This window comes from Acinonyx jubatus, chromosome A1 (assembly GCF_027475565.1).
Source record: "Acinonyx jubatus isolate Ajub_Pintada_27869175 chromosome A1, VMU_Ajub_asm_v1.0, whole genome shotgun sequence".
NCBI classification, from domain to species: Eukaryota; Metazoa; Chordata; class Mammalia; order Carnivora; family Felidae; genus Acinonyx; species Acinonyx jubatus.
In genome coordinates, this window is record NC_069380.1 from 210,458,151 (window position 1) to 210,471,323 (window position 13,173).

The window sequence follows — 13,173 nt, forward strand, 5'->3', positions numbered from 1 at the left end:
TTTTTTTTTTCTGCAGTTTTATACCTTTATTTGACAATCAGCAATTCTCATCCACATTAACAGTCTGTAGATTTTTGAAAGTGGTGACAGGTACATAGGTAACCAACGTATAGAGCTTGTTTGGTGAATCCTCATCCTCGTTACTTTTTCTGGACAACCGCACATGGATACAGTACGGAACATTCCTTATTCCTTTGGCCCAGACAGCTTTGTTGAGCCTGGTGTCAATATGCACATCTGGGGTTCCCATCTCCTGCATAGCAAATTTCCGGATCTCTTTGAGTGCCCGAGGGGCACGCTTCTTGAAACCCACTCCATGGATGCGCTTGTGAATGTTGATGGTGTATTCTCTGGTCACTACCTCGTTGATGGCAGAACGGTCCTTCTTCTCGCCACCCTTCTTGGCAGGAGCCATCCTGCCAGGCCCGGATTGGAAAGGAAGACCACGAGGTATTGTGGGAGAGGGAAAGCAGCCTAAAAAAATTTTTTTTTTAATTTTTTTTTTAACGTTTATTTATTTTTGAGACAGAGACAGAGCATGAACAGGGGAGGGGCAGAGAGAGAGGGAGACACAGAATCCGAAACGGGCTCCAGGATCTGAGCTGTCAGCACAGAGCCCGATGTGGGGTTCGAACTCACGGACCGTGAGATCATGACCTGAGCCAAAGTCGGACACTTAACCGACTGAGCCACCCAGGCGCCCCCCCAAAATTTTTTTTAAACAGCCAATGTTAAAGAACAATTTCATAGGGGCACTTGGGTGGCTCAGTCAGTTAAGCATCTGACTGGATTTCAGCTCAGGTCATGATCTCACAATTCTTGAGTTCAAGCCCCACCTCTGACTCTGTGCTGGCAGTACAGAGGCTGCTTGTGATTCTTTCCCTCTCTCTCTCTGCCCCTCCCCTGCTGGTGCTCTTTCTCTCTCTCTCTCAAAATAAATAAATAAACTTAAAAAAAGAAAAAAGAAAAATTTCACAGGAAATCCCAATTTGACTTCTCAATGAATCTGAATTTGACTTCTCAATCAATCTGATGACAGAGGGCATGTGTTCCTCTGTGGTAACAATTAACTGAAGCTGAGAGGAATGGCTATTCCCTCTGGTGGACACATTTAAGACCGTCTTCTCTGGAAAGTTTATCACAGCCTCTACCATTCCCTATTTTGTCTACCAGGCTGGCCTTGTGTGCATTTGATTTTATGACATTAGAGACCCCAGCCATTTTACCTATGGACTCCTAAATTTAGTGTGCAAACACATCTCTTAAACTGAGGCATAATCTCAAAAATTACTTTCAGTTCCCAAATTCTTCAATTCTGTGATCACATGTTTCTCTTCTTAAACAGTAGGATACTTGATGTCCCTCACACTTAGTATAAAGGACAGTCATAGGGGCGCCTGGTTGGCTCAATCGGTGGAACGTGTAACTTGATCTCAGGGTTGTGAGTTCAAGCCCCATGTTGGGTGTAGAGATTACTTTTAAAAATAAAATCTCAAGGACTGTCATAAACACTCAATGCACTTCCTTCATTGATTGTTTCAAGAGAAATGTCAGGAAGGAGACCTAAAATTTAAGCAAACTACATATTCAGGGAATCCTTTATTTCAAAGCAGAGACCAAAATCTCCCAGAAATCTCATGGTAATGTTGGAGCAGCCTGTCTGTCCTCCTGTCTGCTCTTTGGTTGGACTTAATGAAAGAGGTAGAAGAATCAGTGGGAGTTGATGAGGAGCAAAGATGGGCTCAAAGGAAAATAAGATTTTCTAGATGACAAAATTCTTAATTGTATGAGTTTTTAGGGGCGCCTGGGTGGCTCGGTTGAGCATCCAACTTCAGCTCAGGTCATGATCTCACCGTTCATGAGTTCGAGCCCCGTGTCGGGTTCTGAGCTGACAGCTTGGAGCCTCGTTCAGATTCTGTGTCTCCCTTTCTCTCTGCCCCTCCCCCGTTCACACTCTCTCTCTCTCTCAAAACTGAATGAAATTTTTAAAATTGTATGAGTTTCTAAGTTTTTTCTTTTTATGAAATTTAGTGTACAACAAAGGAGATGAAAAGGAGAGGGCTTAGTCTACAGTAAAGTGGGAAGGCAGCTACACCTAAATTATTAATTGAAACCACATTTAGATATTTTTAATGTTTATTTTTGAGAGAGAAAGGAAGTGGGGAAGGGGCAGAGAGACCAGGGGACAGAGAATCTGAAGTGGGCTCTGCACTGATAACAGTGAGCTCAATTCAGGGCTTGAACTCACGAACCTCATGAACTATGAAATGATGACCTGAGCCAAAGATGGATACTCAACTGAGAGCCACCCAGGTGCCCCTTGAAACCAATTTATGAGTGCCAGTTCGCAGTAAAATGAAGTAAGCACCCTCATCCCTGTCTGTCCCTCTGAATGTAATTATAAAATGTGGCTAAAATACATAAAACAGCAGTTTGAGGACTCTGAAACAACTAATGGCAGGCAAATTGGAGAAGACGAGAACTGACGTATCATCAAACTTAACAGTTGACCACATTTCCCCCTTCCAGAGGTAAAATCACTGCTTAGCCATGAACTTGAATAGAGCCATGGAAGTGTGTGGCAGGCAGCAGTAACTAAACCCCAGCTGGGACTTTTCCTGGCCAGAGGATTGAAAGGGGGAGTCCTGGGTAACTAGAACATACTGGGCAGATTGGGGAGAGGGAGAAGCTAGGGTAAGTGACCCCATAAAGTTATCTATGAATAACTTCACAACGATTTTTTCTGGTGCCCAACCTCAACTTATTTTATGAGGCCAACATTACCATGATATCAAAACCAAATAAACACAGTTCAAAGAAAGCTCAGGACTGTCTGGCTGGCTCAGTTGGTAGAGCATGTGACTCTGGATCTCAGGGTTATGAGTTCAAGCCCCACATTGGGTACAGAACTTAACTTTAAAAAAAAAGTTCAGACCATTGTACCTGATGAAATTAGATTGAAGAACCCTTAATGAGAGATTTATCAAATCATATCCAGCAATATATGTGAAGAATAATATACTACAACCAAGTGGAGTTTATCTTAGGAATGTAAAGTGGGCTCAATAAATGAAAATCAACATACAAATTTTACTACTAAAAGTATGAAACTACCATATCCCAGAATAAAATTTAAAGTCAAGGGGCACCTGGGTGGCTCAGTCAGTTGAGTGTCCGACTTTGGCTCATGCCATGATCTTACGGTTCGTGGGTTTGAGCCCCACATCGGGCTCTGTGCTGACAGCTCAGAGCCTGGAGCCTACTTTGGATTCTGTGTCTCCCTCTCTCTCTATCCCTCCTCAGCTTATGTGCATTCTCTTTCAAAAATAAATAAAACTTTAAAAATGTTAAAAAAAATAATAAAAATAAAGTCAAATAACTAGGGAAGCCATTACACCATAATATAACAGTTGGTATTAATAAAGATATTCAAATCATTTGTATCTGATTCCACTAAGAAAAGAACTGGACACAGGCATAAAGATTTGTTACCTAAATGGTCAAGTATTAAACAAATGGAACATGCATGTAGTGAACCATTGCATATAATGTTGTAGCTATGTACTCACTGGCATACCGAGATGTTCACAAATAATACATGTAAAACAAGTATCTGTGTAAGAGTCCACTATTGCCATACAAGCATCTACATATGTATACACATCATAGAAAAAGTTCTAACTCAAAACTGTTAGCACTGGTTATCTCTGGGTTACAAGATCCTCAATGACTTTTTTAAGAGATGCAGATGATTTGACAATGAACATGGAATACTTTGGTAATAAATAATAAGATAAATTTCTGTTTGAAAGTGTAAATGAACAATATACATGAGTGGACAATTCTCAAAAAAAAATACAAATGGCTGATAACCATATGAAAACAAAATGTCAACCTTACTACTAAGAAAACACATGCAAATTATTTTTAAAAGGTCATAGACTTTTTGTCAGCCAGATTTACAAAGATTATAAAGATTGAAAATATTAATGTCTGAGCTAGTAATAACCAAAAATTGCAAAGGCAAAGGCAAGGGTCACTCATTCAGTTGACATCTAAATTGTCTCTTTTTTTTTTTAATGCAAATAAACAGCTGAACTTCAAAGAATTTATCTTAAAGAATTAAATCTAATTAGTAAGTTTACAAACTGTGAGTTCAAATATATTGACTGAAACATTCTTAGCAAATGTGTAAGATTAAAAACAATTAAAATGTCCACGAGTATTTTATTGAAATACGGCTCAACCATCTAAATGGTATCATAGACCAAAGATTCTAAAGAGGAGTGCCCCTCAAAAATCACTGCTTGTTCAACCTGTTACTCATGACTTGGTGTTAGCTCCCTCAGGAATCTTAGTTCAGGAAAAAAGTTGAAAATAACTATGCAGGGGCGCCTGGATGGCTCAGTCGGTTAACCAAGTCTTGATTTTGACTCAGGTCGTGGTCTCATAGTTTGTGGGATCAAGCCCTGTGTCAGACTCTGTGCTGACAGTGCAGAGCCTGCTTGGAATTCTCTATCTCCTCCCTCTGGCCCTCCCCTTCTCGAGTTCCCTCTCTCTCTCTCAAAATAAATAAACTTAAAAAAAAAAAGAAAAGAAAAGAACTATGCATAATAATAATAATACACGAATAAATTTACTTTATAATGTTTAATGAAAAAAATCAGATCACAAAGCCATGTGCAAAGTATTATCCCTTTTTATTTTAATAGATAAGTATATATAAAGACTGTTCTTTCTCCAAATCTTTACAGTGGTTACCTCTTGTGTAGTATGATTATGGTTTGTTCAGTTTGGGACTTTTACTTCTACCTGATTATGAGATTTTCTTGTTTCTATGTTTATATAAATTTTATTACATAATAATAAGTGATCACCTGATAATTCTTAATTACCACATCATTCTTGAAAAAGAAAAAAAAATGGTGTAAAAAGTCTTCACTAGCTCCACATACCTAAGGATAAATTACAAAATCCTTAGCCTAGCATACAGGGCCCCCTAAACGACAGCTCCAGCCTGTCCTTCCAGTGCCATCTCCCACCACTGCCTGTACTGGAACCAGCAGTGTGATGCCAGGGCAAATCCCCAGCTCTTGCCTCTGCCCTTGGTGCACACACATCCTGTCCCCTCTGAGGTCAGCCTTATAGGCCAATGTGGGTGCTCCTTTTCTTACAGAGCCTTTCCTTTGGGGATAGGGAGGGTGTGGCCCTGGCACACAAGGAGCCCAGGAAAAAAGTAGAGTAGAAAAGCCTTCTAAAATGAATCCAGGGGCGCCTGGGTGACTCGGTTAAGCGTCTGACTCTGGGGCTCAGGTCATGATCTCACGGTTTGGTGAATTCGAGCCCCGCATGGGGCTGTGTGCTGATGGTGTGGCGCCTGCTTGGGGTTCTCTCTCTCCCTCCCTCCCTCTCTCTCTCTGCCCTTCCCCTACTCACGCTGTCACTGTCTCTCTCAAAATAAATAAATAAACTTTAAAAATTAAAAAGGAAAAATAAAGATGAATCTGGATCGTTGTGAGGGTTAGGCGGGGGAAGGGGTGTGCCTGGCTGGCTCAATCAGGGGAACCTGTGATTCTTGATCTTGGGGTTGTGCATCTGAGCCCCAAGCTGGGTGTAGAGGTTACTTAAAAAGGAAATAAAGAAATAAAAGGAAAAAAATGAATCGCTTATTTCTCTAATCTTGGGTGGTTTCAGATAAGTTTCTCTTAGTATTTTCTCTTCAGCTGATGTTGTCTCACATGATGTGGGAGAACGCACTGATTCCCCCTCCTCCCCCCACCACCTCTCTGGGCCCCCAGTTTCAGCTGAGCCACAGAATTTCTTTTTGGATTTCTTAAACATGTGTAAGATATTTGCAAAGGCTGAAATTGTCTTGCCTGGTGCTTTGCTTGGCTGCCCCGAGACTCTGTTCCAGAGACCAGGTGAATGAATGGTGAATAGACCCCAGTGTCCTGCAGGGAAATAGGGAAATGGGGAAATGGCCACCCATTAACAGTGCTCAAGCAGAAAAATGACTCTGTAAAAAATATTGAGATGTTTCTTTGCAGTCATTTCTATCCCTTGCATTCTCTCTCTCTCTCTCTCTTTTTTTTTTTTTTTTTGCCTTTGGACAAAAAAGGATATTTAAAAAACAATTTTGATTACATTTTCACTTTGGGACAGATAACTATTTCAGATATAAAACAGTGGGCCTTTCACAACCTCTATGTTCTTTTACAACCACCTGAACAATGAGCCTTTCAGGTTTTCGGTAAGTAGGAATGGGTCAGCCAAGCTCAAAACAGGCTTGACTGCACTTTCAACAAAGATCACATACCCCGGCAGGGAGGGAGGGGCAGCCCGTTTGTATTTGAAAAGGTTCTCCTGGCCCCTGTGACACCAACAGCTTCCTTCTGCCGTCTAAGATGATTAGGCTGCAAAAACCGGTGGCCCTCCTCCGTGGAGAAGAGGTGCCCACCCCCACTTCTTCCAGTTTCAAACCAGGTGCAGCCCTGAACAAAACCCGAAAGGAAGAGAAGATTCTTTCAGTGCCGTCTTCCTGCAAATTAGAGACTAAACACCCTGGGTGTCAGGTCCCTCAATTTTTCCCAACCACCTCTGGAGTACCAGGACTTCTAAGATCTAAACGTGGTGCTTTGGGGTGCCCTAGTGGCTCAGTCGGTTGAGCACCCCTCTCTTGATTTTGGCTCAGTTCATGATCCCCGGATTGTGGGGCTCGGGATTGTGGGGCCGAGCCCTGTGTCGGGCTCCATGCTGAATGTCAAGCCTGCTTGATATTCTGTCTCCATCTGTCCTTCTCCCCTGCTCATGCTCTCTCTCTCTCTCTCTTAAAAAAAAAAATTAAACAAATGAACATAACGTTTTGATTTCAATTAAAATTTGGAGGAATAATACATTATTTTTATTTTGTGATGCACATTCTCCACATGATTGTATGACATGTGAAGCATGAAGTTGTGTCAATTTTAATAATTTGAGATATCGGGGAACCTGGGTGACTCCGGTCAGTTAAGCGTCCGACGTCAGCTTAGGTCATGATCTCACATTCCGTGGGCTCCAGTCCCGAATCAGGCTCTGTGCTAACAGCTCAGAGTCTGGAGCCTGCTTCATTCTATATCTCCTTCTCTCTCTGCCCCTCCCCCCCCCACCACTCTGTCTCTCTCTTTCAAAAATAAATAAACATTAAAAATGTTTTAAAATAATAATAATTTGAGACAACAAACTTTTCTCATTCCTCTCCTGGAGATCATCTCTGAATCAGATGCCAGATCTTGACTTCTATCATCCTGGGACGAGTCAAGAGAAATCTGAAATGGAAAGCCAACCAAAATAGCAGTTTTTTTCTGCCTGCTGCTTCCTCCTGCCCCCCCCTCCCCATGCCTGTGCCCCCCGCCCCTACCTGGGGCTCTGAGCTGGGCAGAGAGCTAACCTGGGAGAGAAAGAGCAGAGTGAGAAGCAGGTGGTGTCTGTGCACTAACCCTGCTCCCTGGTTACCCCATCACTTAGGAAAGCTGAGAGAGGGGAAGAGGGAGCCTGGGGGTGCGAGCCTGAGCCTGGCACCCCCAGAGGGGACTTGGAGTATGTGGTGGCCCTGCTGGCAGTCTCTCCTCCCCTGCCTCCAGGCAGAGCATGGTTGAAATTGTGGTGGCCTTTCCAGGTGCTGGAGACCTTGCAAAGCCCCTTGACACTTCTGTGTCTCCCAAGGGCTTTGGAAATGATCCACAGTATTCAGTGGCCCTCAAGTGAGACATAGAAAGTAATTAGGAAAGAGGGCTGAGTGCCTCACAGAGGAAACGGGGACACGCCATGTCAGCCAGCTGCACAGGGGCAGGACGGAGAGATCACAGGCCGAGTCTGCACCCTCTGAACCCAGCAGCTTCCCTGCCCAGGAACACGCAGCACCAGCAATGGGACAGAGGCAGGGAGGCCAACAACCTGTCCTGGCCCCTGCCCCTGCCCCGCCCCAGGCCTGGCTGGGGCTTTGTGTACCTTACAGCCTTTAAAATTCAACCCAGAGAGTAGGAGAAGGGAGCTGGGAAATGGATTGCGAATGGCTTAGAAGACTTGAAGTGACAAAGACAAAGCTCAGAAGTAACCAGAATTAGTTGCCTGCGTTAGACCCCTCTCTCTGGCCTAGAACTCACGTTTGGAAAGAAGATTGTGTTACAGAAATAAGTCTCAGGGTGGCCCTGATCAGCGTGATCTCCGGCCAGTCATTTTACTTCTGTCCGCCTTGTGACATCCCCACCCCCCACACCCCCCACTCCTCAAAACGAAGGGGGTGGCCTAGCCGCTGACTCAAGCAGGCTTTCTCCTGCAGGCTGCCTGTGCCTGTGTGCACAGAGGGCGCCAGAGGACGCTTGTGTGCCCAGAGGACAGAGAAGGAATGGGCCCAGCCTCCTCCTCCTTTATCATCTTTCTTGATCACCTGCGGAGCTGAGGAGATTCCCCAGCCCGTGCTGAGAATACAGGAAGTGAAGCATTCCTATGAAGCCTATTCTTTTTTTATTATAATTTTTAAAATTTAAATTTTACTTAGTTAACATACAGTGCAACATTGGTTTCAGGAGTAGAATTCAGGGAAGCCTCGGTGGCTTAGTCAATTAAGTGTCACACCCTTGATTTCAGCTCAGGTCATGATCTCATGGTTTATAAATTCCAGAGCTCTGCGCTGGCATTGAGGAGTCTGCTTGGAATTCTCTCTCTCTCTCTCTCTCTCTCTCTCTCTCTCTCTCTCTCTCTCATTCTCTCCCCTGCCCTCAAAATAAATAAACATTAAAAAAAGGAGTAAAATTCAGTGATTTGTCACTTACATACGATACCCAGTGCTCATCATAATGAGTGTCCTCCTTAATACCCTTCACCCATCTAGCCCATCCCCACACACCTCCCTCTAGCAACCCTCACTGTGTTCTCCACCTTTAAGAGTCTCTTGTGGTTTGTTTCTCTCCTCTTCCTCCAACCCCTCCTGTCCCATGTGTTATCTGTTTTGTCTATGAAACCTATTCTAAGCCTAAATGGCATAAGCAAAGAAGCAATTACCATCTGTAAAAGAAAAAATTGTCTTTATTTTTTTATTTTCATTTGCAAAAACAGATACTAATGTGGGTCTTTTGTAAAGGCAGAGTAGTGTAACACAAACTTTTGGATAGTGGGGGAAATCTGTACCTTCCATTCACCACTTTTTAGATAGTCCTGTAGAGGGCACAGTTTCCTTGTCCCAGAGGCTTCCAGGGTTCAGGAATGTCAGTGACTCCAGCAGGTTTTCCATCAATCTGATAATCTCTTCAAAGCACCAAGGATAGTGCTTTAGGAACTATCTAGAAGCACAGGGGGGTCTCCTATGACCCTGAGAAGCTCCAGGCATAGCTGTAGGAAAGAAGACAAAGGTGAGGCCCTTTTGCAGTGATTCCAAGACATATGCAAGTACATGGACCAATGCAGCATACAGATCCTGGTTGCCTAGGGATTCAGAAGAGCTCTACCCTGGTTCCGACAGTCTCCGAGGAAGATGTCAAAGAGGTGGTAACATTGAGGTCAGACCATGATGGATGGATCGATTTGGGAACTACCATGGAGACAGAAAATGGCAATGCCTTATAAAAAGCTCTTGCTTTTATTTTTTGTAAGTTTATTTATTTATTTTGAGAGAGATAGGGTATGTGCGTGCACTTGGGGGAGGGGCAGAAAGATAGAGAGAGACAGACAGACAGACAGACAGAGAGACAGAGAGAGAGACAGAGAGAGAGACAGAGAGAATCCCAATCAGGCTCACTGTCAGTGCAGAGCCCTACTTGGGGCTCAATCTCACGAACCGGGAGATCGTGACCTGAACTGAAATCAAGAGTCAGATGCTTAACCGACTGAGCTACCCAAGTGCCCCAAGTCTCTTGCTTTTAAATTAAAATCCAACGTATGTATTTTAATTGTTCACTTTATTTATTTATTATTTATTTACTTAAAATTTTTTTTAACGTTTATTCATTTTTGAGAGACAGAGCATGCACGAGAGGGGAAGGAGCAGAGAGAGAGGGAGACACAGAATCCGAAGCAGGCTCCACGCTCTGAGCTGTCAGCACAGAGCCCAACTCAGGGCTTCAACTCTGACCATGACCTGAGCTGAAGTCAGACGCCCAACCAACTGAGCCACCCAGGCGCCCCTATTGTTCACTTTAAAATAGCTAATTTTGGGGCACCTGGGTGGCTCAGTCAGTTAAGCATCTGACTTCAGCTCAGGTCAGAGCCTGGAGCCTGCTTTGGATTCTGTGTTTCTCTCCCTGCCCTTCCCCTGCTTGTGCTTGCTCTCTCTCTCTCTCTCTCTCTCTCTCTCAAAATAAATAAATAAACATAACAAAATAAAATGGCTAATTTTATGTTATCTGACTTTCATCTCAATTAAAAAAAGTCTATGGGAGATAACTGTTTCTGTGTGTGTGTGATTTTAAATTAATTTGTTGTTGAGCTAGGTAATAATTCTGATAGTTTAAAGTCCAGAGGTATAAAAGAAAGTACAGTGAAACTTTTCTTTCTTTCTTCCAAACACCTAGTTCCCCCTCTAAAAGCAACTAGTGTCATATTTCCCTTTGTATCTATCCAAAGGTGTTCTATGAAAATATGAGGATCTATGTATCCTAGTCTTTATTTCCACTCTGTTTTACACAAATGGTAGCCTACTCTGCCTGCTGTTGTGCATCCTGCTTTAATCACTGACTGTGCTGTGTCCGTCACACCTTATGTACCAACATTCTAAACACTTTATATTCATTAACTTATTTAATCCTCACAACAATCCTATGAAGTAGATGCCATTAGAATCCTCATAACCCTCATTTTAAATATTTTTAAAAGTTTGTTTGTTTACTTAGTCATCTCTAAACCCAATATGGGGCTCAAACTTCTGACCCAGAGATCAAGAATTGCATGCTCTTCTGATTAGCCAGCCAGGTGCCCCCAGTAACTCTCATTTTATAGGTGAGAAAATTGAGACTAAGAAGATAAATGGCTAGTTAAAAGTCACACACATAATAATTGTTGGAGCCAGGACTTGAACCCAAGCAGCCTAACTCCAGAATATTTGCTTTTTAACCACTAAACTTCACAGCCTCTACCTAAAAATTGTCTCATTCTTTATTACAGTTGCATAGTATCCTGCTCTATGGCTGTACCATAATTTATTCAAACAATCCCTACTGATGAACATTTAGACTTGTCCAAACTTCTGTTGTTTTAAAGTTGCTACAGTGAGTAGGCTTGGATACATGGCATTTCACACATGTATGAGTTTATCTGTAGGATCTTTCAGAAGTGAAATTATTGATACAGTTTTTGATGGATATTGCAAAGTTGCCCTCCCCCTTGCCCCATCAATTACCCCATCCTCCCCGCCCCACCAGTAATGGATGAGAATCTCTGTTTCCTATCTTCACTGAGGGCTCACTTAATATTGTGGCATCCGATTCATGGTTATTAGCTAGTTATAAAGGAGTCTATCTCTACTCTAGAGAACTTCTAGTCTTATTGGGAGAGTCTGGGAGACAAGTCACAGTGAACCATCAGTAAATCTTTATTTAATGAAAAACGAATCAGGCCATTAACTTGTGTTTTGAAGAAGATAGAATATAGATCATAGAGTAGGCTCATCAAGAACCCCTAACATGTGACCATCTTAAGTTGTATGTTTTATAGGGGGAAAAATTACCAGAAAAGTCTTTGTTTACAATTCTGAGTCTGCCTAGCAGGCTGTCATATTGTAGTACCACAAGATTGAGAACAATCCAAATATTAAAAAAACTTCTTTTTTTTAATGTTTATTCATTTATGAGAGAGAGAGAGACAGAGTGCAAGCCGGGGAGGGGCAGAGAGAGAGGGAGACACAGAATCCAAAGCAGGCTCCAGGCTCTGAGCTGTCAGCACAGAGTCTGATGTGGGGCTCGAACTCACAAACTATGAAATCATGACCTGAGCCGAAGTCGGACGCTTAACCAACAGAGCCACCCAGGTACCCTCAGAGAACAATGCAAATGCTTCCTTCTTTAAAAAAAATTTTTTTATGATTTTATTTTATTTTTGAGAGAGAGACACAGTGAGGGCAGGGGAGGGGCAGAGAGAGGTGGAGACAGAATCCAAAGCAGACTCCAGGCTCTGAGCTGTCAGTGCAGAGCCCGATGTGGGGCTCGAACTCACAGACTACGAGATCATGACCTGAGTCAAAGTCAGACGCCCAACCGCCTGAGCCACCCAGGTGCCCCCAAATGCTTCTTAATCCAGGTCCATTATTCACCATCCTCAGAAGAAGGTTGAAAGAGCCCTGGCTACAGCAAGAGGCTAAAGAATTTTCTTTTTCCCGTGAAAGAAGAGGGTAAGTCTTCAGATCCAGACCATTTGCTAAAGTTGAAATTTGGCAAGTGGCCATTAAATGACATGTGCATCTTAGTCTTTGGATATATATATATTACATATGATATATGTAACATATGTTAATATAGTATATTATATGTAATATATCATATATAACATATAATCATATGTATATTACATGTCATATGTATATCATATATTACATGTATAACACATTACATGTAATACATAATTTGTAACATATAATATATATACATATATATTATATATATATACACACACACATACATACATTATTTATTGATTTTAAATTCAGACCCTAGTTTAAATTTGGCCTAGTATCTAAGTGATTTAAAAGTGGAGGTTCTAATCTGGATGCCAAAGTTCAAACTCTTGCTTCCTCCACTTAGTAATCAATTGCTGCCCGGGATGCTTTTCATCTGATAATATTTCACTCACTCAGGTGCAAATATTGGTAGAGTTCCTACTACATGCCTGGCACCAGATAAAGATGAATAACACACACAAATAGGCTGCTTCAAGTGACTCCAAAGAGGAGGAAATGCAAATGTGGCTAGGCTTAACTATTTACCAAAGGAAACCGTTTTCTGTCCATTTTGGAACATGCTGTCAGTTTCACTTGTCTGTGGGAAGCACTGCCTTTGGTCTGGCACTTGTTTTCATGTGAGCTAAGATTTGTTCCTATTTATAATTCTCCGAGAAAGCTTAGGGCAGTATTAGGAGAAAAGAGTGACTTTAAACTATTGTGTGTAAATTAAACTATTTCAAGGTCTAAGGGCTTCCATCTGTGTTTAT

General features: G+C 42.3%; 1 protein-coding gene across 1 annotated transcript; it reads right to left on the reverse strand.

The window, feature by feature from the left end:
- Positions 1 to 457, reverse strand: LOC106979747 (60S ribosomal protein L31-like). Its single transcript, XM_053201715.1, has one exon. It carries the CDS (start codon positions 413 to 415, stop codon positions 38 to 40), a length of 378 nt encoding a protein of 125 aa, XP_053057690.1. The 5' UTR covers positions 416 to 457; the 3' UTR covers positions 1 to 37.
- Between the last annotated feature and the right edge of the window lie 12,716 nt (positions 458 to 13,173).

Coding starts and splice junctions, on each gene's coding strand:
- LOC106979747 (XM_053201715.1), bottom strand. CDS start 415: ATGGCTCCTGCCAAGAAGGGTGGCGAGAAGAAGGACCGTTCTGCCATC.